Below are 27,376 nucleotides of genomic sequence, written 5' to 3'. Positions count from 1 at the left end.
GAAGAAGGTGAAACCGATGCCACTCCAGACAGTTAAATGATACGAAGGGAGGACTCCACTAAGGGTGGGTGAAGACACGCAGGGGAAAAGAACTTTGATGGTAACACAGAATGAAATAAACACCAAACAAGAAGACTTTAAAAAATACACTGCTCAAAACTGTTTGAATAATTAACTTCCGCAATGTTTGTTTTTATCAAAGCTGGCTGAGAAGGGAGCGGAAATAACATCTTTCCAGGGGAGGAAAGACTTCCATCGGGATGAGTGAAATGTCCCAACTGCAAAAACTTACCTGGCAAAAAGACTTCTGAGACCTATGAATGGCTGAACTGCTTGGCGATAGATCAGCTCCCCATTCCAGCTAGTAATCAGATCTTGAGCTGAACCAAGGAGTGTTGTAGCATCCCTGCTTAGGGGCACCAGCCCAGAAGCTTGGGACCACCACCATAAGCCGTGGAGTGTGGGTGGAAGAGCGCACTGGAGAATGCACACAGAATACCTCTCTCATACCACAGAAAACCAGCCACGCTTCGGTTGAAGACCTGGACTTGCCCAGGATGCTGCTCTAAAGACAAGTGTTTCAACCGAATAAGTCAAGAGAAGGACTCACTCAGAAGCCACCAAAAAGAAACCCACCGGTGGGGTGGAGAAATGGGCACGAGTCGTGGTTCTTCACTTTCATTTCCTCCCCCTTTCAAACCACTTTTGCGTCTATTCAGAAAGTGCAGCTAAAGCTCTTCCAGAGACTTAAATGACACAGAGGACGACAAATCCCATAAGGCTGAGCGAGAAGGCACATCTGTGAGAAACCCCTTGAGGATAACACAGAATCAAATGAACACCAAATGGTAAGACTTCTAAAAGGACATTATTCATCATCACCGGCTGACAGAGCAATTCGCTCCCTGTATATTTTTATTATTAGTGGAGACGACCAGTCTGTGTGGGAGATGGGGACCAGAATGACCACTTGGATGTGTGAGAACATGCCTGTGTGAAATATGGCTGACCACACTGTTTGAATACGCAGAAACTTGCCCAATGAAAAAGTGCCAGCGACTCATGAACAGCTCAACTGTTTGGTGAAAACCAGCTCCACACTCCAAGCAGGGAGGAAAAATGTGAAGATAAACTGAACACCCCCACTCTTACCATAGGTGACATTATTCATACCAGAAACAGAAGAAAGGTTGTCAAGAGGAGGCCCCCCCTTCTTCCAATGAATGGTCCCCTGCCACTTGATCTGCTTCTCCGATGCCATGTAACGACCCACCACCTGTGGGGAGAAGGGGCAGGACTCAGATTACAGATCTGTGGTGCCTCTTCGCCCATGTCTGTTGCAACTTCCCAGAATCCCAAACAAGAGAAAGGGTTGGGGGCCCTCGTGTTTCACCTCCCATGACCCTCTGGTCTCCCAATCCCACTTAGAGCTTTTTGAAGCATCTTTGATGGGCCCTTTGATGCAAGGACCCATTGGGCTACTTGGAGGTCCTCCCCAATTATGACCAGTGCCTCACCCCCCACACACCTGATATTCTCCACTTTCCACATCCGCCATGGTCCATATCGCAAAATCCATTTCTCGGATATTTTCAATGTTAATGCTCACTGTCCCAGTGACGCCTGTATGGGGAGGGAAGGAGGGAGAAACGCATCACTTCTACGTGGCCCGTGGCACAAATTGTGCGTGCGTGCGTACTGTCATGGTGGCCCCTGAGGATTTTCAGGGCAAGAGATGTTCAGAGGTGGCTTGCCATTGCCTGCCTCCATGTGGACTGAGAGAGTTCTGAGAGAACTGTGATGGGCCCAAGGTCAGTCAGCAGGCTTCATGTGGAGGAGGGGAATGAAACCCAGTTCTTCACCTCTTAATCACATGGCTCTCTGGCACCAGTTGGCGCTCGTAAACCATGGATGAGGTTGCCTCCTGGACACGAAGCAAGTCAGCCCCTTCCCTCATTGCCTCCCTTGCCTGTTCCCTTCTGGCCTGATTGCTTAGCTCAGGGCATCCACTTGACGCCTCTTACATCTCTCCTACACATTTCTTTGCAAAAGTCCATTCAACCTCCCCAGGCTCTACCCTCCCACCACCATCCCATACCCTGGATTGTTTTCAGGTTCCTCATCTTCTCCAGGATGCGGCTGGTGTCCCGCTTGGTTCCTCCTTCACGCAGCGTCTCATTCAGTGCCCGGAAATATAGGAGCACCACATCATGGTAATAGGCAGCCAACATGTTCTTCCTCTATCGTGGTGAACAGAGAGAAAAATATGAAGGAACTACCCTATCCCCCCACCCATCTCCCCTGGCCAGTAGGCAGCCACTACCTTGGGCTTGGAGGCCACCCTCTGGGGGCCTTCTAGACACAGCTGTGCTAGTGGAGCCAGAAGAAGTGGCCTTGTGTGGCCCTTGGTGGTATCTCAAACAACCAGGGGTCAGATGTCGGGAATCTAAGGGTGTTCCTTTGTCCAAGGGAAGGCTGACATTCACCACATCTCAAGCAGGCACAGTTCTGGCAGATATCTGGCTTGGAATCCACCCCCACCTCGAAATACTTTCATATGAGAAAGCTCCTGGACCACAACATCCAGCTGGGTGGAAGATAAGGGGCAGAAGGCCCGGCCAGCCCTGGGTGGGAAGAGCTAACCCTGCAGCACAAAATGAAGGTGGGGCTGGGTATGGTGGGAGGGGCAAGTGATGATGAGAAAATGGAAGGGGGAGACCGCTGCCCCATGGCCATTTCTTTGCTACCTAGAAGGTTCCATCCCAGAAAGGGCCAGCAGAGAAATGGTCACGGAAGGTCACCAGCAGTTTGAACCACCATTGCTGGGCTCCATGGATTCAGCATCAAGATGTCCAAAGCTTTGCCCCCCCCCCCCCCCATGGCAAACTGAAGAACTTTCAGGCATCAGACCAAGAATCGGCACCAAAAGAGAGCAGGGGATTGTGACAGCCAGCCTTCCCAGGCCTCACAGGATTTCCAGATTGACTCTGACACACTTGTGTCAGCCTTCTGGTTCATGGAGCCTGGTGAATTAAGCCTGCTAAGCTGAATTTAGTCAGATCTCCCCAACAGGGACATCTGTTAAAAGCTGAGGGGAAACCACGCTCTGGTCACTGCCCTGTTACAAGATCTGGCCAATATTTCGCCCACCCAAAAAAGAGGAGAATGTTTGGATAGGATGATTCTCCTAACGGAAAAATAAAGAATGGTGATGGCAACACATCCTTTTAAGGATTTTAGAAACAAACAAAGGCAGGATAAGGAACAAGCAGGGTTAAGAGCAGCAGTGGCGTAGGAGGTTAAGAGCTCGTGTATCTAATCTGGAGGAACCGGGTTTGATTCCCCGCTCTGCCGCCTGAGCTGTGGAGGCTTATCTGGGGAATTCAGATTAGTCTGTACACTCCCACACTCCCACACATGCCAGCTGGGTGACCTTGGGCTAGTCACAGCTTCTCGGCGCTCTCTCAGCCCCACCCACCTTACAGGGTGTTTGTTGTGAGGGGGGAAGGGCAAGGAGATTGTGAGCCCCTTTGAGTCTCCTGCAGGAGAGAAAGGGGGGATATAAATCCAAACTCTTCTTCTTCTTCTTAAAACAGAGCAGACTACATTTCAGGCTTTCTGTTTCCCCTGGAACACAGTCCCCTGAAACACATTTCCTTACTGGAAAAAACATTTTCGAGGCGCAAGGTCAGTTCTCACACCCCTGTCTACGGTCCAAACAGGACTCATACACCTGTTACTCTATTGAGGCCTACATGGGCTTGGTGGGAGTGTTCATTAGAAACAGTCTGCACAGGAACCACAAGTGAAAACTCAGTCAGGATAGTAACGGAGAAAGACAGCCAGGAAGACAAAGCACTACCAAGAAGGTCATTGAATTCCGCCCACCCCCACCGCCGTGTGATCAGAGGCGAAGTGAGGGTTTTCACCCAGGCTTATCCTGAGGCCCACCTGCAAAACAAAGACATGGCTGGTCCCTCCATCAATTCACAGAGGGAATCTCCTGTGTCTTTTCTTTGTCATGATAGAAGATTCCCAAGACCAACGTGAGAACTAGTTTTGGCCGCAGAATGCTGCTCTCCGTCATTTCACTGCTCACAAATGGCCCTGCCCTCCATCCCATAATAACACAGAACACAGAGAAAGGTACATGAGCAAGGGTGTCTGGATTTACCAGTGAGTCTCCGAGTTCCACGCCATGGTCTTTCTGGGCACGCAGGAGCACCTGGCTGTGGAAACGCTGGTATTCGGAGGTCTGAAGCGCATTGGAAGTGATCATCAGCACCGTCTACAGTTGGACAAGAGATTGAGGGAAGCCATCAGAGGCCAAGAGTCAGGTAGGAGGAAAGGCATTGCCCCCAAGAAAGGATGGGAGGAATCAGACAGAACATAAGGAGAGGCCTGCAGGATCAGATGCCTGCTTGATCTCGTCCAGCCTCCTGTCTCACTCCCGGGGCAACCAGTTTCCCTGAACATGAGGACCAAAAAGAGCACTGAGGTCTTCTCCTGATGCTGCCACATGGCACTAATATTGAAGGACAGACTGAATGTAGAGATGCCTTTTCCTGCCTTTTCCTTTTCCACAGGAGCAGCAGTGGCGCTGTGGTTAAGAGCAGGTGCATTCTGATTCCCCGCTCTGCCGCCTGAGCTGTGGAGGCTTATCTGGGGAATTCAGATTAGCCTGTGCACTCCCACGCACACCAGCTGGGTGACCTTGGGCTAGTCACAGCTTCTCGGAGCTCTCTCAGCCCCACCCACCTCACAGGGTGTTTGTTGTGAGGGGGGAAGGGCAAGGAGATTGTCAGCCCCTTTGAGTCTTCTACAGGAGAGAAAGGGGGGATATAAATCCAAACTCTTCTTCTTCTTCTAAATGCTACCGCTGACCCTCTTATCTACAAATGTCTTTTAAAGCCATCCATGCTATGTCCACAGGGAGTGAATCCCAGAGTTTCATGGCTTGTGGAGTGAAGTATTTTCCAATTCCCATCAACTGCCCCAGCAGAAGGAGGAGGATATTTCTGCAGCCCAACCATCACTGTATCAACTTCCATCATGTCCTCCTCAGCCATCTTTATTCCCCACATTGAAAAGTCCTAAATTCTTTAGCCTTTCTTCATAGCAAAGGGCTCCAACCCCTTCGCCCATGCAGTCGGTCTCTTCTGCAGCTTCTCGAGCTGTTCTGGGTACAGTCATTAGAGAAGAACGAAGGTCCAGTCTGGCCTTTAGTTGCTTGAATGTGTATTTTGCTCAGTTACAGACATCTCTCGCTCTCCATGGATGTCTCCATGCTTTCCTGATGCTACAGCCGCCCCCTCCTCCTGAGTCTTGGCCTTAAACACTTGCTCGACTCCACCTCAGCAACTGCACAGCTTCGGTCCTGCTGCCCCCTCCTCCGTCACAAGCTGCATCCACCGGATTTGCTCCCCCCTCTCCAGTTTTAAACCACTTCCACAAACCCAATTCTAGAAGCTCCTTCTTAAATCTAGAGAGGTTCCAATCTCTGCAAAGGAATCTCAGACACACTCAAGGACATGCACAGAGCTACCTTCCTCAGCCCTGCCCGGCATGTTGCAAACAGCCCCTGGCAAAGTGGAAGAGTGGGCCCAGGAAACACTGTGGCTGCCAGTGCAACAGCTATGTATCCTATGCCAGTGGTGAGCATCTATGAGGGGTGTAGGACACGCAAGGGACTCCTTTGGGACTTCCAGGGGAGGTCTGGGGAGCTCAGAAGACACACCACTGGTTTTGCCAGGGCTGGGATCTAGTGAGATAGAAAATTGGCTCCTTCTCTTGCAGCTGGTGCCACAAGAACCCTCTCCTCTCCCTTGGGGCCGAGGGAATCTGAGGCACAAACTCTCAGATCAGCACACAGAATGGAGGTTGGAGGCTCCACTTGGCTTCCATCAAGAGGAATTCCTTCCTTTCCCTGCTGGAGAAGGAATCCCCCAATGCCTCCTCCTCCTGCTGGGTTCAAAGAACTGATCTAATTCTGATATTTTAGTTTTTAAAATCCACTAGTCTTATCCATTTGGATAAACTTTTCATTCGGAGTTGTGTGTATGTGCATTTACAACTTAGCCAAGGAAGGCAAAGTCCGGGGTGGTGGTGGGTGGTGGTGGTGGTTTCCAGCACCAGTTATTTGCTCTTCCCTCTTCCTTCCTTCCCTCCCTCCCTCTGGCACAGTCCTGGACTTACCTGGAAAGCCTCTCGGAGGCCTCCCCCATCCTGGCCCTCCTTGCTCTGCCAGGGCTTGGCTGCCTCACGATGTCCCTCAGCTTTAAGACTCTCCTCCAAGATGTCTACGTAGAAGAAGACGTAGTCGCCGTTGGTCATGTTCTGAGCCTGTGCCAGGCCTATGACCTGCTGCAACATCTCCAGTGACCCAAACATGTAGACCACTGAGGATAAACCACAACAGTCAGAGGAGTGACAGTCAGACACAAGCAAAGAATGGAGGCAGGGAGGATGAGAAGTGCGAAGCAACATGTCCACACATGGCTTGATTTCAGATGCTGTCTGAGGAGTATGTGGGTATAGTTATGACCTTTCTTTGGGCCCTTTCTTTCTATCTCGCTCACACATACAGTGGCAGAGCTCCCATGGGGACAAATGTCCTGGGAGTCACGTTGGGGGGGGGGGCAAAATCATGCAATCGTGCCCCACCCCCTCTTCTGCCCAATTGTTGTCCTCCCTTCCCCTGTCTGGCGTGCTCTCACTCTCGGTCTCCCTAGAGCTCTCTGTTTCTTTTTCTATATAAGTAGCTCACTCAGCTAAGTATTTATGTCTCTACAATCAGCAAACCTTTCAAGATATGGTGTGTCTCAATTTCATTGTATGCAGTTTCCCAGCATCCTCAGGGCATCTGTAAATCACTATTTTGTAATTTGCCCTCATCCCTTTCTGCCCCTCCAAAAAGATATTCCCCCCCAACTGTCCCCCCCCCCATCCTCAGAGTCTGCATGCAAATGAGCCTCCTTTTCATTCGCTCTCATTCACTTTTGCCCTTCTGAAAATTGCATTGTTAAGTTTAAAAGAAAAGATATTTTAGAGAGGCTTCAGAATAGTGGAATGAATTTCAGAAACACAATAGTTAGCTAAGGAGTGCAAGTCATATATTGTTCCAACCTCCAGGTGGTGGCTGGAAATCTGGAATTACAAATGATTTCCAGGTACAGAGATCAGTTCACCAGGAGAAAATGGCAACTTTGTATAGTAGATTCTGCATTGCACTCCACTGAAGTCTGTCCTCTCTCTGAGCCCCCCTTCCTTGGGTTTCGCCTTGAAAATTTCCAGGTATCTCCCAGTCTGGAGCAGGAAACCCTAGTTCTGCACAATGTAGGATGTTTTAATATTAGCTATATTTTCAATGTTTTAATGTCACCTCTACTTGTTTGTGATTAATACATTGTAAACAAAGGAGTCTAGAAAAAAGAGCAGGGGACATGAACACATAGCTGTTCATAATTTCTGGGACTGTAGAGAGTGATGTGTTGGAATGCTTAAACTCCTCGCAGCAAACTCTCTGAGGTTCAATTAGTAATTCGATCATCAGTTATGATGAGCAGCCTCTGAGAACATTTTAAAATAATTGCATTTTATCATGAATTCTAAACTGGCTTTTTTCTATGTGTGCACACACATTCTTGAATTGCCAGTTAGGAACAGTAGCATATGTGTGGGGGAAGATAGTATGGATCCCTCATGGAACAGAACGTGACAATGAGTCTATTTTCAGGTAATTTACAAAATATTTCAGCTGACTTTTTATTTTTAAAAAGAAGTTAGTGAAAAACATAAGAAAGCCCTGCGGGATTAGACTAGTAGTCAGAGGTGTATCTGCCCAGTGACATAGGGTACCCTATGTCCCCGGGCATATGCCATCTGGTCACATGGGGGCACAAAATCAGCCCCTAACGTGACCAGGAAGACAGCTCTGCCCCCGCCCCCCACGTGACCAGGAAGATGGCAAGGCAGCAGGACTTCCTGCTGCCTCGTTGTCTTCCGGTGCCCTTGGCCCCGCCCATGTCATCACTCCTTCAGCGGCGGCAGCTCCCGGCTGGGTTCCCGCAGTCCCCAGCACTGAGGCTGGGGGTGGGGCTTGGGGGTGGGGCAACGCCCCCTGATCGATGATGACATGGGCAGGGTCAAGGGCGCCCGAAGATAACCATCTATAGGGACTCAACCCTGCACAATTGGCTAAGCTCCTTAGCTCTATGATAGCCAATTTTTACATGGAAGATTTTGAAAAACAAGCCCTGAAAACAGCACCCACAAAACCCACAACTTTGTTCTGCTTCATTGATGATACTTTTACAATCTGGAGTCATGGTGAGGAAGAACTGCTGAACTTTCTGGACCACCTTAACTGCACCCACCCAAGCATTCAATTTACCATGAGAACTGAAAAAACTGAAAAAGGAAAACTGCCTTTTTTAGATGTCTTGGTCTTTCGCAAACCTAACCATCAATTGGGCCACACAGTATACAGAAAACCAACACACAGAGATCTACAGAAAAACTCCAATCACCACCTACAACAAAAAAGGAGTACAATCAAAACTTTGACAGATCGAGCAAAACGAATATGTGAGCCGCACCTCCCCCCTGATGTAACCGGTCATCTAGACTGGGCTTTGCAGGCTAATGGCTACTCCACAACTGAAATCAGAAGAGCTTTAAGACAAAGAAAAACCCAGAGGACTGAGGAGAAACAGTTCCCCGCAGGAAAAATATTTCTACCATACATCAAGGGAATCACAGATCAAATAGGGAAACTGATGGGAAAACATAACCTACAAATAATCTTCAAACCTACCAGAAAAATACAACAAATGCTATGCTCAGTGAAGGACAAGAGAGACCCCCTCACTTCTGCAGAAGTCTATACCCTACAGCTGTGGAAAAGTTTATATAGGAACTACAAAACACAGCATTCAGACTCGTATTAAGGAGCACGAAAGACACTAACCATCCTGAAAAATCTGCAGTAGCAGAACATGCTCTAAACAAAACTTGGCATAACATTTTATTTGAAAACACTGAAATTCTGGACAACTCGGACGGTTACAATATCAGACTACACAGGGAGGCTATTGAAATTCACAAACATCAACACAACTTCAACAAGAAGGAAGAGACTCTGAAAATTACCTAACAAAACTTGGCTACCAGTACTTAAAAACACCAGAATCAAAGACCAAGGGCGTGCAAGGTTCATGGACAATGAACTCCACCCAGACACAGGATTTGCATCCGCTAATACTGTTGCTACTGCAGGGAATGCAAATGCGAGTATGAATGTAAATGGACTGTAACTCCACCCGCATTCCAATACAGTCAATCACAGCTTTGCATAGTAAATTCCACCTAAACACTTACTGATTACTTCCCCACTCTGGGACATGACAATATATACCCTGCTAAACATTCCCCTCTCACTTGACACAGTGTGTAACACACTTCTTTCTGTGATACACCTCTGAAGATGCCAGCCACAGATGCAGGCAAAACGTTAGGAACAAGATCTACCAGACCACAGCAACATAGCCCGGAAAACCCACAACAATCAGTTGAAGCTGGCCATGAAAGCCTTCGACAGTTCTGACAGAAATGGAGAGATCTGTGTGAGGGCACGAGATCTGCATCATATCTGTGTGAGAAGAATTTTGGCTGTGTGGTTTTTGCAGAGATAGAAGTCAGAGTTAGAGTGTTAAATCTCTCTCTGAAGAAAAATCGGTCAGAAAAAAACAAAAGCTGTATGAGGGTGACATAGCTTCATTATAAAGAGTGAAAAGGGTCAGAATGACTTTATGCTGACTTGAAGTTATATAAAGTAGAAGTAGAAGAAGAAGAAGAAGAAGAAGAAGAAGAAGAGAAGAGTTTTGGATTTATATCCCCCCCTTTCTCTCCTGCAGGAGACTCAAAGGGGCTTACAATCTCCTTGCCCTTCCCCCCTCACAACAAACACCCTGTGAGGTAGGTGGGGCTGAGAGAGCTCCGAGAAGCTGTGACTAGCCCAAGGTCACCCAGCTGGCGTGTGTGGGAGTGTACAGGCTAATCTGAATTCCCCATATAAGCCTCCACAGCTCAGGCGGCAGAGCTGGGAATCAAACCCGGTTCCTCCAGATTAGATACACGAGCTCTTAACCTCCTACGCCACTGCTGCTCCCACTGTTAGCTCAATTATATTTTACTTTAGAAAATAATTTGTTTGGAACCTTGAAGTTACTTACCAGTTATAAATAAAATTTATTTTGGTTCAATGAAATATTGGAACTCCCATTTAATTTTCCTTAGTACCACAAATGCCATCTTACCTCTTGTACACACTACCAAGAAAAGTATAGAATAAAAGGGGAAATAAAAGGGGTTTTTGGATTTTTATTCCTGGTGGGAGCCTAAAAAATTAAAACTACAAAGAGACGGAAAGAGAGGGGCACATCAGAGCCCTGCTGTAGGAACATGTCACAGACATGCCCCTCATCAGTTCATTCTATTTTTACAGACATGCCCCTCATGCCCCTATTTTTACAGACATGTCCCTCAGTTCATTCTATTTTTACAGACATGCCCCTCATCAGTTCATTCTATTTTTACACTGAAACAACACAAAATCACTATTATATCACAGATCACACCCTTTCCATAATGTAAGCACAGGTTGTGGAGCGAGGGGGAATTATGCCCAGGGCACGCATGCACCGTGCCCCCATCCCGCCCCTGCACCAGTGCGCACCCAGGGCATTGCACCCCCCTCGGTCCCCTGAGCTCCACACCACTGCGTAAGCACAACATTTCTAGATCCAGCCCTATGTAGTACAACCATAGTGCAAAACAAACAAACAAACATATGTTCTTTGTGTGACCTTAAGATCTTTACTAAATCCATCTTCTAATCCTGTGATGGAGAACCTTTTAGGCCCAGCGTGTCAAAAAAGTGTCACCTTTGACATGCGTGTCATATGTTCAACACAACACCACTGAGCTAATTACATATCACAGCAAGCAATGTCGGGGCAGTTTGCCATGGCCTGCTTTTATTTTAATGACAGATTTTATTTTTGGTCCAGCTTGAATTTACTGGCCATCATTTCGTTTGGAGATCCAAATCCAGTCATGGAAGGTGGAAAGGAAGCCTTCCCTGTGAGCTGTTCCTTCCCTCCGGCTTCTTTTTGTTCAAGTTTAAAAACCCAGACAGTTCAGCTGGATCCATTTCAGATCCTCTCAATCCCAATGCAACTCAGTCTCACCGGCCATAAGACCGGATCCGTGCCCCCCAATGCACCCCCTCCCCTTCCTTCCACTTCTTCCCATTCCTGCTTATGGGTCAGGTATGGGGTCTCTGGAGCATCTGCCTGCCCCTCTTTGTGCCCCTGGATGAGCCCTCCCCCCACCCTGCTCTGCCTGTCAGAGAAAACCCACAGGCTTATGGGAAGGGGAAGAAAAGGGGGGGGGGGTTCTGCCTGAGGGGCTGGGGGCAGCTGGTCCCTCTCCAGAAAGTGTGAGGAAGGGAAAGAGCCCCTCCCTTCTGCCTCCCCTCCTCTTCCTGGGTGTGCACCCAGGTGTGCTGCCTTCTCCCCACTCCCAACAATACCCGCCCCCCTCCCAAGTCACCCCACCACTTTCCAGGATGGGGGGGGGGGGGAGAGAGAGAGAACAAGCAGGGAACGAAGCCCCAGAAGGGCTGCAGTTGGCCCAGGACCCACCTTTCCCGTATGCCCGAATGAACTCGACAGCCCGTTCCGGCTTGGAGTAGACGATTGTGGAGGCGGGGAAACTTTTCAACAGCTGCTGCCAGTCGGCATGATGCAGCTCTAGAAGAAACTGGAAGCCATCCTTCGGGAGACTTAAGGCAAAGACAGTGCGGGAGCCCCAGTTGAAATGCTGGTGCAGGAGGGGCAAAAAGTTGCTGAGTTGCGACCACAGTGGACGAGCATGCACCATCGTGGTGAAATAAGGACGTGAGTTGTAGTAACCAGCGGAGAGGAGCAGCAGGTTCCACTTCGTGTAGGCCCAGGTTCCGACTAGGTGGATTGGCGCGTTGCAGCCCACACCGAGCAGCACGTCGGGGTCCTGGAAGATCTTCAGCTTCATTATCTCTTTCAGCACTAAGTCTCCGGAACAGCTGCCATTCAGGTCGGAGGAGGCGAAGACGGGGCGGACGGAGAGGCCAGCCTCCTCCAGGTCAGGCTGCAGAGTCTCCAGGGCCAGAGCCAGGGCAGGCCGCACTCGGGGCCAGGCCCAGGGGTAGCTCAGGTTGCCCTCTGGCAGGACCACTGCCAGGGTCACCTGCGTCTGGCCAGCGGTGCCATTGGGGGCCTTGGGGCTGGCTCGAGTGGTGGAGGGTGGCAGGTTCAGGACCCCGAGGATCAGCGGGAGCAGCAGCAGCGAGGCCATGGATGGGGCGGGCAAGGAGCTCTCTGGGCTCTCCTTCCCCTTGCAGCGGCCACAGCTGTGCGCTTCCCCCTGAAAAGGCAGCTCTCCCAGCCCTTCCTTCCAGGCGCCTACCCCTTTGGGCCCACCCCCAACTGCTGTTCCAGCGCAGGGCCAATCGAGGGGGTGCAGCAAGGACCGGACGGCACTGACGAGATCTCTAAGACTGTCCATGGATCTTTTGAACTGCTGAGATGGTCCCAAAGAAGCAAGCAACCCAAAAGTACTTTCATTGCAGAACTGAACAAATCCTCGATCTGGCCCTTCCTGGTACCCCCTCCCTCCCATGTAGCAGAGAATGCATCAGCCCCCTTCCCCCCATTCACAAATCTAAAAAACCCCCACCCCTGATGGGTACTTGAGGGAGGGCAGACAGAACCTGGCAAGCTTCTCCCACCCCAAGACAATGTTGTGCCTCCCGCACTGCAGTGGAATTTCCAAAAGGAATTTATGAAGGAGATAGAATATGAGTCTGGCTAGAAACCATCTGAGCCTGGCTTAATAACTGGGTTAAATTGACAGGCACAAGACAATTTGCTGTTGAGAGAGGCCCCTTCCGCACATGCAAAATAATGTGTTTTCAAACCACTTTCACAACTGTTTGCAAGTGGATTTTGCTATTCCGCACAGCCTCAAAGAGCACTGAAAGCCGTTTGAAAGTGCATTATTCTGCATGTGCGGAATGAGCCAGAGAGAGAGAGAGAGAGAGAGAGGCACCACTGAGGAGTGGGAGGTAAATCTAAACCATGACCTGTGACTTGGCTTACATACATACAACTGTAGCAGCAGTGGCGTAGTGGCTAAGAGCAGGTGCACTCTTATCTGGAGGAACCGGGTTTGATTCCCCGCTCTGCCGCCTGAGCTGTGGAGGCTTCTCTGGGGAATTCAGATTAGCCTGTGCACTCCCACACACGCCAGCTGGGTGACCTTGGGCTAGTCACAGTTCTTCGGAGCTCTCTCAGCCCCACCCACCTCACAGGGTGTTTGTTGTGAGGGGGGAAGGGCAAGGAGATTGTAAGCCCCTTTGAGTCTCCTGCAGGAGAGAAAGGGGGGATATAAATCCAAACTCTTCTTCTTCATCTTCTTTATTGGCATCATGCAGTGAAACATGAGCTGTGGCTTGTAGGAACTCCACTGCAGTGGGAGGAAGCATGAAATTGTCTTCAGGTGGGAGAAGCTTGGGGGATGCTGTCTGCCCCTCCCTCAAATATCCCTCAGGGTTATTTTTTTTTTAGATAGGGCTACAATTTGAGGGTGACTGGAGAGGGCCTTACTGCATTTCCCGCTCTACGGGGGCGGGGGGGCACCAGGCAGGTCCAGGTCGAGCATTTGTGCAGTGCTGCAATGAAGGTACTTTTGGGTTGCTTCTTCTTTGGGACCATCTCAGCAGTTCAGAAGATCCATGGGCAGTCGTGGAGATCCCGTCAGCACTGCCCAGTCCTTGCTGCACCCCCTCGATTGGCCCTGCGCCGGGAGAGTGGCAGGGGGCGGGCCCAAAGGGGTGGGGGGAGGTGACTGGAGGGAAGGGCCGGGAGAGCTGCTTTTTCAGAGGGAGCCCACAGCTGTATCTGCTGCAAGGGGAAGGAGAGCCCAGAGAGCTCCTTGCCTGCCCCATCCATGGCCTTGCCACTGCTGCTCCTGCTGCTCTCCAGGGTCCTGATCCTGTCGCCTTCCACCGCCCGGCCCAGCCCCAAGGCCCTCAATGGCAGTGCTGCCCAAACGGAGGTGGTCCTGGCAGTGGTCCTGCCCGAGCGCAACCTGAGCTACCCCTGGGCCTGGCCCCGGGTGCGCCCTGCCCTGGCTCTGGCCCTGGAGGCTCTGCAGCCTGACCTGCAGGAGGCTGGCCTCTCCGTCCACATCGTCTTTGCCTCTTCCGACCTGAATGGCGTCTGCTCAGAAGAGATGGCGGTGATGAAGGCTGTAGAGCTGAAGGACTCCCAGGACCCCGACGTGCTGCTCGGGCTCAGCTGCGGCGACCCAGAGTTCCTCCTTGGAGGGTGGAACGATGAGAGTTGGAATGTGCCGCTCCTCACCGCTGGCTTCTTCTTCAAGAACGGTCTTTTGGGGTCAACGGTGTTTGCTGGCGGGGGGTGGCCTGAACTCAGCAACTTTGCTCCCCTCCTGCGCCGGCACTTCAACTGGACCTCTGACCCTGTCTTTGCTTTCAGTTCTGACGCCTTTGACTTCCGTCACCCGGACAATTATCCGTTCTACGCTAGTGACACCATGGAGCGGATGGATTGGCCGCTGCTGGGACCCATGAGTTTGCGCACCGCAGTCATTTACAACGAACCAGAAGAGGCTGTCGAGTTCATTTGGGCCAAGGGACCAGGTGAGTCCAGGGCCAGCTATTACCCCATGCTGCCCTTCTGGGGCCTTGCTCTTCCCTCCATCCTGGAAAGTGGTGGAACAACTTGGGAGGGGGGGAGCATTGTTGGGAGTGGGGGAGGGAGAATGCAGCACACCTGGGCGCACTTCCAGTCAGAGGAGGGGAGACAGAAGGGAGGGGCTCTTTTCCTCCCTGGAGCTTTTGGGAGATGGACCAGCTGTACCCAGCCCCCCCCCCCCCAGGAGAAGTCCCCCTTTTCCTTCCTCTTCTCATAAGCCTGTGGGTTTCCTCTAAAATTTTTGGATCTCACCACTGGGTGGAAGGACACAGCCAGTGGGGGAGGGCTCATCCAGGAGCACAAGAGGGGCACACCCCACCCCACCCCCACCCATAAGCAGGAATGCCACAGCAAAGAGGTGGAAGCAGAGGTGGGATCCAGCAGGTTCTCACAGGTTCCCGAGAGTAGGTTACTCATTATTTGTGTGTGCCGAGAGGGGGTTACTAATTGGTGATTTTGCCACGTAGTAGCGCGCAGAACTTGAAGCAGTCTAGCAGGAGGTGCGTGCGTGGCAGCCTGCACCTGCGTGCACTTGTTTCTCACCCAAGGACTTGGCACAGCCCTGCCCAGCAATGCCCCGCCCCTGGAATTCCCGGCCACGCCCCCGTCGTGCCCCGCCCAGCCCCATTGGCGCTACGCCACAGTTTGAATCCCACCACCATGGGAACCTGTTACTAAAATTTTTGGATCTCACCACTGGGTGGAAGGAACGGGAGGGGGTGCATTGGGGAGAAGGGATCCAGTCTTAGGGCCCGTTGCCTGGTGAGACTGAGTTGCAGTTGGATTGAGAGGATCTGGAATGGATCCAGCTGAACTGTCTTGGTTTTTATACTCAAACAAAAAGAAGCCAGTGCCCTATTGCCATTCCCCATTGCCGTTGCCTTCCTTTCCACCATCAATGACTGAATTTGGATCTCCAAATGAAATGGCTCAGATTCAGACACCTTTGTTAGGCATATACAGCACAGGGAGAGTAACGAGTGAGGAGTAAATCCAGGAGGGAACAGTAAAAGTAATATGGTCAGCAGCCAAGGGAATCTAGTTGAAAACACACAGCTAAAATTTGGCTACGATTTCCATTAATTTAGTATCAGGATTGTTGAGCAGGAAAATCATCTTTGCATTGATAGGAAGATCTGAGACTCCAACTGAGAGTCCAACCGAGGTTAAGGCAGAGAAGTCCGACCTAAAGCTGTTGTACTTAGGGCAAGATGTGTTCAAGGGAGTCAGTGTAAGTAGGTCAGAAAGAACAGTGTCGATCATGCCAAGGGGATGTTTAAGGGCCTTGAAGTAAAGACAATGGAAAGGAATTGCATCTTGCTCGGGAATAACCCCAAAGTACAAGGGTGAGCAGGAACTCTGTGCCTTGTTCAAAAGATCCACAGCAGTGGCCTTGGACCAGCATATCTATGGGACCGTCTCTCCCTATATCGCCCTGCTAGGCCCCTCTGCTCCTCGGAGTCGGACCTTCTGGTGATCCCTGGTCCTAAAGTGGTCCGGCTGGCCCCTACCTGGTGGAACAGGCTCCCAGGTGAGATCAGGGCCCTGCGGGACATACAGAGTTTCCGCAGGGCCTGTAAAACGGACCTGTTCCGCCAGGCATTTGGCCAGCCAGGATAACACCACACTTCTGTGACAAATATCTGGCCTCCGTGGGTGCAAGAATGGGGAAGGGGAAACAATTTTAATCGCCATCTGAATTTTTATAATTTATATATGGTTTTAACTGGGATGAATGTGGAATGGATTTTAACTGTTTTTATATAATTGATGGACACCGCCCTAAGCCCTTCGGGGAAGGGCAGTATAGAAGTTTAATAAAATAAATAAATAAATAAGTGTAAAATATTCTTGGTGTTCAGTACATTCCAGCTGGACCAAAAAAAGATCTGCTGGAAAAATTAAGGCAGGCCATGGCAAAGCAACCCTGACATTGATGGGACATGTGATTAGCTCAGTGGTGGTGAACACAACACATGCATGTCAAAGGTAACACTTCAGATTTTTGACCTACTGGGCCTAAAAGGTTCTCCAACACAGGATTAGATGGTGGATTTAAGGTCACACAAAAAGATTTGTGCTGATTTTTTGCACTATGATAGTACTATGAAGGGCTGGATCTAAAAATGTTATCATTACGTTGATGGAAAAGGATGTGATTTGTGATATAATAGTGGTTTTGTGTTGTTTCAGTGTAAAAAGTAGAGTGAACTGGTGATGATCTGTGACTGGAATCCATGTTTCCACAGCGGGGCATTGCCCGGAACATTGCATCCATGTTTTTATGATGTGATTTATGATATGTGGACCACAGGATGTTGTGTAACCTTCCTCTTTACTTTGTGGGGCTCAGGGTAAAAATCATGATGTGCCATGGGGATTTGTGCTGTTGTTCTCTGTTTCTGGCACTGTGGTGGTGCCGTGAAGCTCTGAATGTGTGTTTTCTCTGTTTTAGTCTGTGGGTATTAATGAGATGGGCCAGTGAGGTCCATGTGAAACTCATGAGGATCATTGTTTTGAAACCAAGAATTGCTTAATGCGTGATTTTTGAAGTTTAGTCTGAAAATGTGGGTTTGTTTTTTTCAGTTGTTGAGGGTTTGGGGGGCAAATTAATCGGAACCAGGAAGCCCCGATGAGGGTGTGTGCTTGTGAGAGAGATAGAGGATGTGCCCATGTGAGGAAACCCATGTAATGGACATCCACATACTCCTCGAACAGCATCAAAAATCAAACCTTGTGTTCCATATGTGGCTCATGAACATATTGCCTCTCACTGCTCATCCTCCCTGCCTCCATTTTTTTGCTTGTGTCTGACTGTTGTGGTTTATCCTCAGTGGTCTACATGTTCGGATCACTAGAGATGTTGCAGCAGGTCATGCGCCTGGCAGAGGCTGAGAACATGACCAACGGTGACTACGTCTTCTTCTACCTGGACCTCTTTGAGGAGAGCCTTAAGGCTGAGGGGCATCGTGAGGCAGCCAAGCCCTGGCAGAGCAAGGAGGGTCAGGATGGGGGAGGCCTCCGAGAGGCTTTTCAGGTGAGTCCAGGACTGTGCCAGAGGGAGGGAGGGAAGGCAGGAAGAGGTAGGGAGCAGAGGTCTGGTGCTGGAATCCCCCCAAGGATGTTGCCTTCCTTGGCTAAGTTGCAAAAGGACACAAACACAATTCTGAATCAAAAGTTTATCCAAAGGGATAAGACTAATGCATTTGAAAAGTTAACTAAAGTATCAGATCAGTTCTTTGAACCCAGCAGGAGGAGCCGTTGGGGGATTCCTTCTCCAGCAGGGAAAGGAAGGAATTCTCCTTGATGAAAGCCAAGTGGAGCTTCCAACCTCCATTCTGTGTGCTGATCTGAGAGTTTGTGCCTCAGATTCCCTTGGCCTCAAGGGAGATGAGAGGGTTCTTGTGGGGCCAGCTGCAAGAGAAGGAGCCATTATTCTATGTCACTAGATTCCAGCCCTGGCAAAACCAACGGTGTGTCTTCTGAGCTGCCCAGACCTGCCCTGGAAGTCCCAAAGGAGTCCCTTGGATGCCTTACACTCAATAGATGCTCACCACTGGCATAGGATGCATAGCTGTTGCACTGGCAGCCACAGTCTTTCCTGGGCCCACTCTTCCACTTTGCCTGGGGCTGTTTGCAACATGGCGGGCAGGGCTGAGGAAGGTAGCTCTGCCAATGTCCTTGAGTGTGTCTGAGATTCCTTTGCAGAGATGGGAACTGGTGGAAATTTTGGAAAGAGCTTCTAGAAGTGGGTTTGTGGAAGTGGTTTAAAGCTGGAGAGCGGGGAGTAAATCCGGTGGATGCAGCTTGTGACGGAGGAGGGGGCAGCAGGACCGAAGCTGTGCAGTTGCTGAGGTGGAGTCGAGCAAGTGTTTAAGGCCAAGAATCAGGAGGGGCCAATTGTAGCATTGGGAAAGCATGGAGACATTCATGGAGAGTGAGAGAAGACTGTAACTGAGGCCCCTTCCGCACACGCAAAATAATGCGTTTTCAAACCGCTTTCACTACTGTTTGCAAGTGGATTTTGCTATTCCGCACAGCTTCAAAGAGCACTGAAAGCAGTTTGAAAGTGCATTATTCTGCATGTGCGGAATGAGCCTGAGCAAAATCCATTCAAGCAACTAAAGATTCTCTCTGGTCATGAAGTCACCGTCTTGTCAGGGATGATCCTCAGAGACCTCCAGTGGCCCAAGGGATGGGTGCGAAGTGGCTGTGAGGAAGGTCCAGTTATGGGTTGGCCAAGGGCTCTTTGTATTGTTGCTATAGGCTGAAAACGGCCACTCTGAATGGCCACTTCGTTCTTCTCTACAGTGATGGCTAGGCTGGAGTTTGGGAAGAAACAGAACTTTCCTCCCTCTTCTGTTGGGGACCTCTAAAGCAGCTGGTGGGAAATGGAAAATAGTTCAATCCACAAGCCATGAAACTGTGGGATTCACTCCCTGTGGATGTAGCATGGATGGCTTTAAAAGAGGGTTAATGACATGAAAACCACACTGCATTCCGGCTGTTAAGTATCTTATTCAGATCAATATTCACAAAACCATGAACATAAATGATATCTCTCTGGCACACCAAGACGGACCAAACATTATATACAGTCTGTGTCTTCATACACTCCGTTGTCTTAAAGAGCCAGAGTACATTTCTAAACATCCAATTACAAATAATACAATGCAGGTCCCATTCTCTTTGCCCTAGTGACTAGTCCATGAAATAATAATTGTGGGAGTGCACAGGCTAATCTGAATTCCCCAGATAAGCCTCCACAGCTCAGGCGGCAGAGCTGGGAATCAAACCCGGTTCCTCCAGATCAGAGTGCACCTGCTCTTAGCCGCTACGCCACTGCTGCTCCAAGTGATCCAACATTTCATGGATATCGCCCCCTTTGGTAACATGGAAAAGAGGATTTTACGGGCTGAGAATCGCTTCATTTCAAGCCAATTTGTTAGGCATGAATAAGGCGTTAGCAGAGGTCGGATTCAGGGGGTTCTGAAGGTTCTGTAAAACCTGTTGTTAAAATTTAAAATATCACTTTTTAATACTTAAAATATTTTTATTAAGTATTAATATTTTTAATACTTAAAATATAAAAGTGATATTAAAAATATTTTTAAAATACTTTTTAACAATCATTGTTTGAATCCCACCACCATCGGAACCCGTTGTTAAAATGTTTGAATCCCACCACTGGTCGTTAGATTATGCCTGTCATAAAAGAGGGTTAGACAGATTCATAGACAAGAAAGTCAGCAGTAGCATTTAGCCAAGAAAAGGCCACATCCAGTCTATCCTTCAATCTTAGTGCTAAGTGGCAGCATCAGGGGAAGGCCTCTGAGCCCTTTTTGATCACCATGTTTAGGGAAACTGGTTGGCCTGTGAGTGAGAGTGAGTGAGAGGCTGGACAAGATCAAGCAGGCATCTGATCCTGCAGGCCTTTCCTTATGTCCTCTCTGGTCGATTCCGCACTTGCGTTATCGACCTAAGTTCAAGCTGCGTTCGACCTAAGTGCTCCGCACAACCACTGGGATCGACGTGGTTTTGTACCAGCTTCGCCCCGTGTAACTGTCAAATTTCCAACTCCAGTTGGGAACTACTACTTTTTCAGGGAACCACGCTCGAACTCAGCTTGATTCCAGTAAAGTGCGGAATCTCTGGTGCCAGGAGTCCCCCATTCAGCCAATCACAGCTGAGTGTTTCGGGCATGCATACAGCTGGCCAATCAAAAAACGCCACCTTCGTCCCTCCATTCCTGTGGCAGTTTTTTTTAATAACATGTGTGGGGATAGACAGAACATGGCCATAGAACAGTAGCCAATTGGAATGGAGCAGCAAAGAGGCACAGGATGATTCCGCCCTCCGAGCTGGGATCAAGCTGGTTGCAGTGGGGAACAACAATGGCTTCGACCTAGGTCAGTACCCTTCTCAGGGAACTGGTTCGAACCTATTTTACTCATGTGCGGAATCGCCCTCTGATTCCTTTCTTGGGGGCAATGTCTTTCCTCCTTCCTGACTTTTGGCCTCTGGTGGCTTCCCCCAACCTCTTGTCCAATTGCAGACGGTGCTGGTGATCACTTCCTATGCGCTTCAGACTCGTGAATACCAGCGTTTCCACAGCGAGGTGCTCCTGCGTGCCCAGAAAGACCATGGCGTGGTCCTCAATGTCTCACTGGTAAATCCACCCACTCCTGCTTTTGTATCTTCTTCTGTGTTCTGTGATATTATGGGATGGAGGGCAGGGCCAATTGTGAGCAGTGAGATGACAGATCAGCATTCTGCAGCCAAAAGTAGTTCTCAGGTTGGTCTTGGGAGTCTTCTGTCATGACAAAGAAAAGATACAGGAGATCCCCTCTGTGAATGGATGGAGGGGGCAGCCATGTCTTTGCTTTGCCCCAGGATAAGCCTGGATGAAAACCCTCACCTCGCCTCTGATCACATGGCGGTGGGGGCAGGCAGAGTGGTAGTTCTTGGTATTTGTCTTCTTGGCCACCTTTCTCTGTTGCTATTCTGAGTGAGTTTTCACTTGTGGTTCCTGTGAAGAGTGTTTCTAGTGAACACTCCCACCAAGCCCTTGTAGGCCTCAAAAGAGGAACAGGTGTATGTGTCCTGTTTGGACCGTAGACACCCTGGTGTGAGAACCAACCTTGCGGCTTGAAAATGTTTTGCCAGTAAGGAAATGAGACTGTCTGAAATGAAGCCTGCCCTGTTTTAACCCTGCTTGTTCCTTATCCTGCCTTTATTTGTTTCTAAAATCTTTAAAAGGATGTATTGCTACGACCCTTCTTTATTTTTCTGTTAGGAGAATCGTCCTACCCAAAGATTTTTCTTCCTTTTGGGTGGGCAAAGTATTGGCCAGATCTTGATACGGGGCAGTGACCAGGGCATGGTCTCCCCTCAGCTTGTAACAGATGTCCCTGTTGGGGAGATCTGACTAAATTCAACTTGGAGCACGTTGCAGGCTTTCATCAGACTCCATGAAGCCGAAGGCTGACACAAGTGTGTCAGAGTCAATCTGGACATGTTGTGAGGCCTGGAAAGGCTGGCTGTTGTGATCCCTCTCTCTCGTTTGGCACTGGAACTTAGTCTGCATCTCGAAGGATCTTCAGTTTGTCATGGGGGCAAAGCTTTGGACATCTTGATGCTGAGTCCATGGAGCCAAGCAATGTGGTCCATGAGCCTTCTCATAGACAAATTTTGGGGGGAGGGGAGATCCTGAGCCCCATTTATGGGGATAGCTGCCAGATCTCTGCTTGCCTGAGAGGTGGTGGATGGCAGACCTCCCTTGGACAAAGGAACACCCTTAGCTCCCTGACATCTGACCCCTGGTTGTTTGAGACAGACCACTATGGGCCACCCCAGGCCACTTCTCCTGGCTCCACCAGCACAGCTGTGTCTAGAAGGCCCCCAGAGGGTGGCTTCCTGCTGGCCAGGGGAGATGGGTGGGGGGATAGGGCAGTTTCATCATGTTTCTGTTTCTCTTCACCACAAAAGGGGCAGAACTTGTTGGCTGCCTGCTACCACGATGTGCTGCTCCTGTATATCCGGGCACTGAATGAGACGCTGCGTGAAGGAGGAACCAAGCGGGACACCAGCCGCATCCTGGAAAAGATGAAGGACCTGAAAATCCAGGGTATGGGATGGTGGTGGGAAGGTAGAGCCTGGCGAGGTTGAGTTGGCTTTTGCAAAGAAAAGGGGGGTGGGAGATAGCAGGAGGCATCAAGTAGATGCCCTGGGCTGAGGGAAATCAGGCCAGAAGAGAACAGGCAAGGAAGGCAATGAGGAAAGGAGCTGACTTGCTTCGTGTCCAGGAGGCAACCTCATCCATGGTTTACGAGTGGCAACTGGTACCAGAGAGCCGGTGCAATTAAGAGCGAGAGAACTGGGTTTCATCCCCCTCCTCCACATGAAGCCTGCCGACTGACCTTGGGCCCATCACAGTTCTCTCAGAACTCTCTCAGCCCACATGGAAGCAGGCAATAGCAAACCACCTCTGAACATCTCTTGCCCTAAAAAACCCACAGGGGTCACCATGACAGGGCGCACGCACACACACAAACACAATTTGTGCCATGGGCCATGTAGAAGTGATGCGTTTCTCCCTCCTTCCCTCCCAATGCAGGTGTCACTGGGACAGTGAGCATTAGCAGTGAAAATATCCGAAAAATGGATTTTGCGATCTGGACCATGGCGGATGTGGAAAGTGGAGAATATCAGGTGTGTGTGGGGGGAGGCACTGGTCATGCTAATTGGGGAGGACCTCCAAGTAGCCCAATGGTTCCCTGCATCAAAGCTTGAATCAAAGATGCTTCAAAAACTCTAAGTGGGATTGGGAGATCAGAGGGTGGTGGGAGGCCAAATACCAGGGCCCCCAACCCTTTCTGTCAGGGTTCTGGGAAGTTTCAACAGATGTAATCTGAATCCTGCCCCTTCTCCCCACAGGTGGTGGGTCATTACGTGGCATCAGAGAAGCAGATCCAGTGGATGGGGCCAATTCATTGGAAGAAGGGGGGGCCTCCTCTCGACAACTTTTCTTCTGTCTCTGACATGAATGACACCTCTTATGGTAAGAGTGGGGGTGTTCAGTTTATCTTCACATTTTTCCTCCCTGCTTGGAGTGGGGAGCTGGTTTTCACCAAACAGTTGAGCTGTTCATGAGTCGCTGGCACTTTTTCATTGGGTAAGTTTCTGCGTATTCAAACAGTGTGGTCAGTCATATTTCACACAGGCGTGTTCTCACACATGCATTCTGGTCCCCATCTCCCACACAGACTGGTCATCTGTGTAAAACTGTGTAACTAATGGTAAAATATATACAGGGAGCAAATTGCTTTGTCAGCCGGTGATGATGAATGATGTCCTTTTAGAAGTCTTACCATTTGGTGTTCATTTGATTCTGTGTTATCCTCAAGGGTTTTCTCACAGATGTGCCTTTTCGCTCAGCCTTATGGGATTTGTAGTCCTCTGTGTCATTTAAGTCTCTGGAAGAGCTTTAGTTGCACTTTCTGAATAGATGCAAAAGTGGTTTGAAAGGGGGTGGAAATGAAAGTGAAGAACCACAACTTGTGCCCATTTCTCCTCCTCAACCGTGGGCTGCTTTTTGGTGGCTTCTGAGTGAGTCCGTCTCTTGACTTATTCAGTTGAAACACTTGTCTTTAAGAGCAGCATCCTGGGCAAATCCAGGTCTTCAACCGAAGCGTGGCTGGTTTTCTGAGGTATGAGAGAGGTATTCTGTGTGCCTTCTCCAGTGCACTCTTCCACCCACTCTCTGCGGCTTATGGTGGTGGTCCCAACCTTCTGGGCTGGTGCCCCCTAAATGCGGATGCTCCAATAGCACCCTGGTTCAGCTCAATATCTGATTACTAGCTGGAGTGGAGAACTGATCTATTGCCAAGCAGTTCAGCCATTCATGGTCCTCGCAAGACTATGTGTCAGGTAAGTTTTTGCAGTTGGGACATTTCACACATCCCGATGGAAGTCCTCCCCTGGAAAGATGTTATTGCCGCTCCCTTCTCAGCCAGCTTTGATAAAAACAAACATTGTGGAAGTTAATTATTCAAACAGTTTCAAGCTGTGTATTTTTTTTAAGTCTTCTTGTTTGGTGTTTATTTCATTCTGTGTTAGTCAAAGTTCTTTGCGCCTGCGCATCTTCACCCATTTTTGTGGGAGTTTGGAGTTTTCCCTCTGTATCATTTAACTGTCCGGAGTGGCATCAGTTTCACCCTCTTTGTAGTTGCAAAAGCAGCACAATTAGTGAGCATCTTCAAAGCTGTTCGGCCTCTGCTCCAGGCAGGCAGCAGCGAGGCAAACAGATCCAAGATTTGGCTCAGGAGCGATTGCCCCTGTTGGGTGTAGTTTCTTCATCTGTGAAAACTGTTCCACGCAAAGACCACGGCATCCCTACTAATTCTGATCTTCCCACAGAAAATGGCTCCGTTGCACCCTAGGGCCTTGCAACTGAACGCTGAGATGGAATGGAGAAGTGTTTGTTTTTTAGGGGGAGGGGGGGTCAAAAGGCTTAAGATCAGAAATCAATTCCTGGGGAATCTGGGAGATCACCTCAGAGTTGGTTTCTTACCAGCCCAGCCCACTCCTCCCATGGTAAGAGAAACTTCTCCCAGGAACCTTGAGGAGCAAGAAGTATCTGGAGCCCGAGTCCATACTGGAAGGTTTGGGGTGCCCTTCCTGGACTCCAGCTGGAACAGAAGAATGACCCTACGAGCACCATTGCACAATACACCAGGGTTCATTTCCCCATCTGCTGCTTCGATCTGAATGTTATCTGGGGGCCAACTGTACTCCATCTCCTGGACCTTCATCCATGTTGCTGTCCCAGAAGACTATGGGCCTGCTGCAGCAGAACCGATGCTGCAACAGAACTTCTGCCTGGCTCCAGATGCAAGACATGCCCTTGTATGGATTGGGAGGTCCTGCATTTGCCTGCCAAGAATGGATGCTCCCCCATCCCGCAGCTTACAGGTGAGGAAATGGATGATAAACCCTATGAAGGCGGACAGGGGATGGTATTTGGAAGAGGACAGTCTAGGATCAGTATGGGCAGGGAATCTGTTTCTGGCTGGGGAGTTGGATTTGCTCCTAGGATCCTCCTTCCTTTGGTTTGGGGATGAGCTCTTTTCCACAGGGATAATACAGCCAGTCCATTACTTTCTACGCCCCCTCTGGCCAGACATTCAGGAGAGAGACAGCTTCAGTGGAAACTGGATTTCCTGGGACTAAATCATCGCTGATATTGTTGAGGTGAGGGATTGTGAGGATTGAAACAGTCCAGCACTGAGTGAGAATATGGGACAGTGGCTCAAAGCAGGTGAGACAACACCCAGCAAAAGGCTGAGGAGGGGGTGAATCCTTTTCTTCCCTCCATTCTCCTTACAATCCTTCCACCTGGGCTCAGGAGCCCCATCTCACCTCGAGGGAGAGTTTACCCTGGTGGGTGGTCCTTTGGGCACCATGTCTGTAACCTTTCAGGGGTCATTTCTCTGTCACCCCCTCCGTATAAGGTTGGTGGCTATTAATGGGAGCTGGCCTCTCTGGGAGCTCTCAAGTGGGGTAGTGAGACTCCCTTGCCCCCAAGGGCTTCCTCAGCAGCCTTTTCCATTCCTTCCACAGCATCATGGGTAACTATGGCAGCCTCAGGTCTTCAAGCGGTGTGGTGAACAACCTCTTGGAACTCTAGATGGATGACTGTGGACCGGTTAGCTTCCAGCAGAACAGGGAGAGTGAAAGGAACCACGCTGTTTCCACCAGTGAGTCTCCAACCCACAGTGACAGTGCCTTGTGGGGTCTCCTGTTTAGCTCTTTCTCATTGGCCAGGGCCTTCCTTCCTTGGTTTTCCCTCCCCCTCACTGGAACAAGGAGTGCCCCCATGGCAGCATTCAGCTCATTTTAAGTATTCCCTGTATTCTGTTGAGAGGAAAGGTGGACTTCTCCTGGATCACCTTCTGGGCTTTCTTTGTCCCTCAACTTCTCCTTGCTGCCCCACCCAGGAAGCTGTGGGCAGCATCCTACAGAGGCAAAAAGCCAAGAAGGACAGCTGGGGTATCACTGTACAATAGATGACCTGTGTCCAGTGGGGCGTTCTCAGGTGGGATCCTCAAGGACCTCAGTCACAGAGGAGAAGAGAGAAGAGCTTCTCTGGGATGGGAGAAGTCGGAGATGGTCTGTGCCTTTTTTTGTAGTTGTATTTCTGGGTCCAAAGCTGGTTTCTCTCTTCCTGTTCACACCATGCCAGGAAGTCCAGGAGTGTTAGCGCTGGAAACTGACCTTAGGTATTAGGGAAAGGAATCTGGGGTCTCACAGTTTCTCCAGGCAGGTTTGTAGAACCTCCAGAAGAAAAGAGACTCCCTCCCAGTCCCCTGGGCCGTAATCTGCTTGGGCAGGACCACTGTTGCCACAGGGTAGGAAGATTCTCAGCTGGTTGCGCATCATATCCCAAATGTGGAAAGGCCCTTGCCATATGCACTTGTGCCCAGCAGTCTATGTTTTCGGTGACCTGGAGGCTGTGGAAGAAGAAACATGCCTGGAAGACTTGGCCTCTCCCGTGAAAGGCTTCCTGTCAAGGTAACTGGCCCCTTCTCCACCTTCCTGTGCCTGTGTCGGGAGCACAAGCACCTTCCTCCAGATGAGAATGAAGCATGTGGGTGGAACAGTTTGCAAAGGCGCTATCAATAATGCACATGCAAAAGCAGGAAAAGAACTACCGTATATACTCGTGTATAAGTCGACCCGCATATAAGTCGAGGCACCTAATTTTACCACAAAAAACTGGGAAAACTTATTGACTCGCGTATAAGTCGAGGGTGGGAAATGCAGCCTCAATTGAGGCATCAGTAGGGTGGGAAATGCAGTAGGGTGGGAAATGCAGCCTCAATTGAGGCATCAGTAGGTTAAATGTTTTTGAATATTTATTTCAAAGAAAAACAGTAAACTGGCTCTGTAAGTGGAAAAGAGGGTCAACAAGAACAATATGGTATCAACAATAACTTTAAAAGTACAAAAACCTTAGCTCAACCAGCAACCAAGCTAAAACACAAGAGTTAAAATCC

At 49.7% G+C, this 27,376-nt stretch overlaps 2 protein-coding genes across 2 annotated transcripts in view; one reads left to right on the top strand and one right to left on the bottom strand.

Annotated features, from left to right (window-relative positions):
• Positions 1-410: 410 nt before the first annotated feature.
• Positions 411-11,739, bottom strand: LOC125437062 (atrial natriuretic peptide receptor 2-like). The gene is made up of 7 exons (XM_048504431.1): positions 11,706-11,739; positions 6,196-6,398; positions 4,175-4,288; positions 2,099-2,240; positions 1,529-1,623; positions 1,153-1,276; positions 411-565 (listed from the first exon to the last, which is right to left on the bottom strand). Exons 2-7 carry the CDS (start codon positions 6,388-6,390, stop codon positions 411-413), a joined length of 825 nt encoding a protein of 274 aa, XP_048360388.1. The 5' UTR covers positions 6,391-6,398; positions 11,706-11,739.
• Positions 11,740-11,925: 186 nt separating this feature from the next.
• LOC125436462 (atrial natriuretic peptide receptor 2-like) overlaps positions 11,926-27,376 on the top strand; it is a 54,236-nt gene continuing 38,785 nt past the window's right edge. The window contains exons 1-7 of the mRNA XM_048503473.1: positions 11,926-11,960; positions 14,601-14,764; positions 17,654-17,856; positions 20,875-20,988; positions 22,308-22,446; positions 22,936-23,030; positions 23,256-23,379. Of these exons, the coding sequence (XP_048359430.1) occupies positions 11,935-11,960; positions 14,601-14,764; positions 17,654-17,856; positions 20,875-20,988; positions 22,308-22,446; positions 22,936-23,030; positions 23,256-23,379 (865 nt within the window). The 5' untranslated portion in view covers positions 11,926-11,934. The remainder of the gene's footprint in view (positions 11,961-14,600; positions 14,765-17,653; positions 17,857-20,874; positions 20,989-22,307; positions 22,447-22,935; positions 23,031-23,255; positions 23,380-27,376) is intronic.

Source organism: Sphaerodactylus townsendi, linkage group LG07 (assembly GCF_021028975.2).
Source record: "Sphaerodactylus townsendi isolate TG3544 linkage group LG07, MPM_Stown_v2.3, whole genome shotgun sequence".
In the NCBI taxonomy this organism is placed as follows: domain Eukaryota; kingdom Metazoa; phylum Chordata; class Lepidosauria; order Squamata; family Sphaerodactylidae; genus Sphaerodactylus; species Sphaerodactylus townsendi.
Note: the sequence above shows the minus strand (reverse complement) of the source record. Positions and strands in the feature narration are given on the sequence as shown.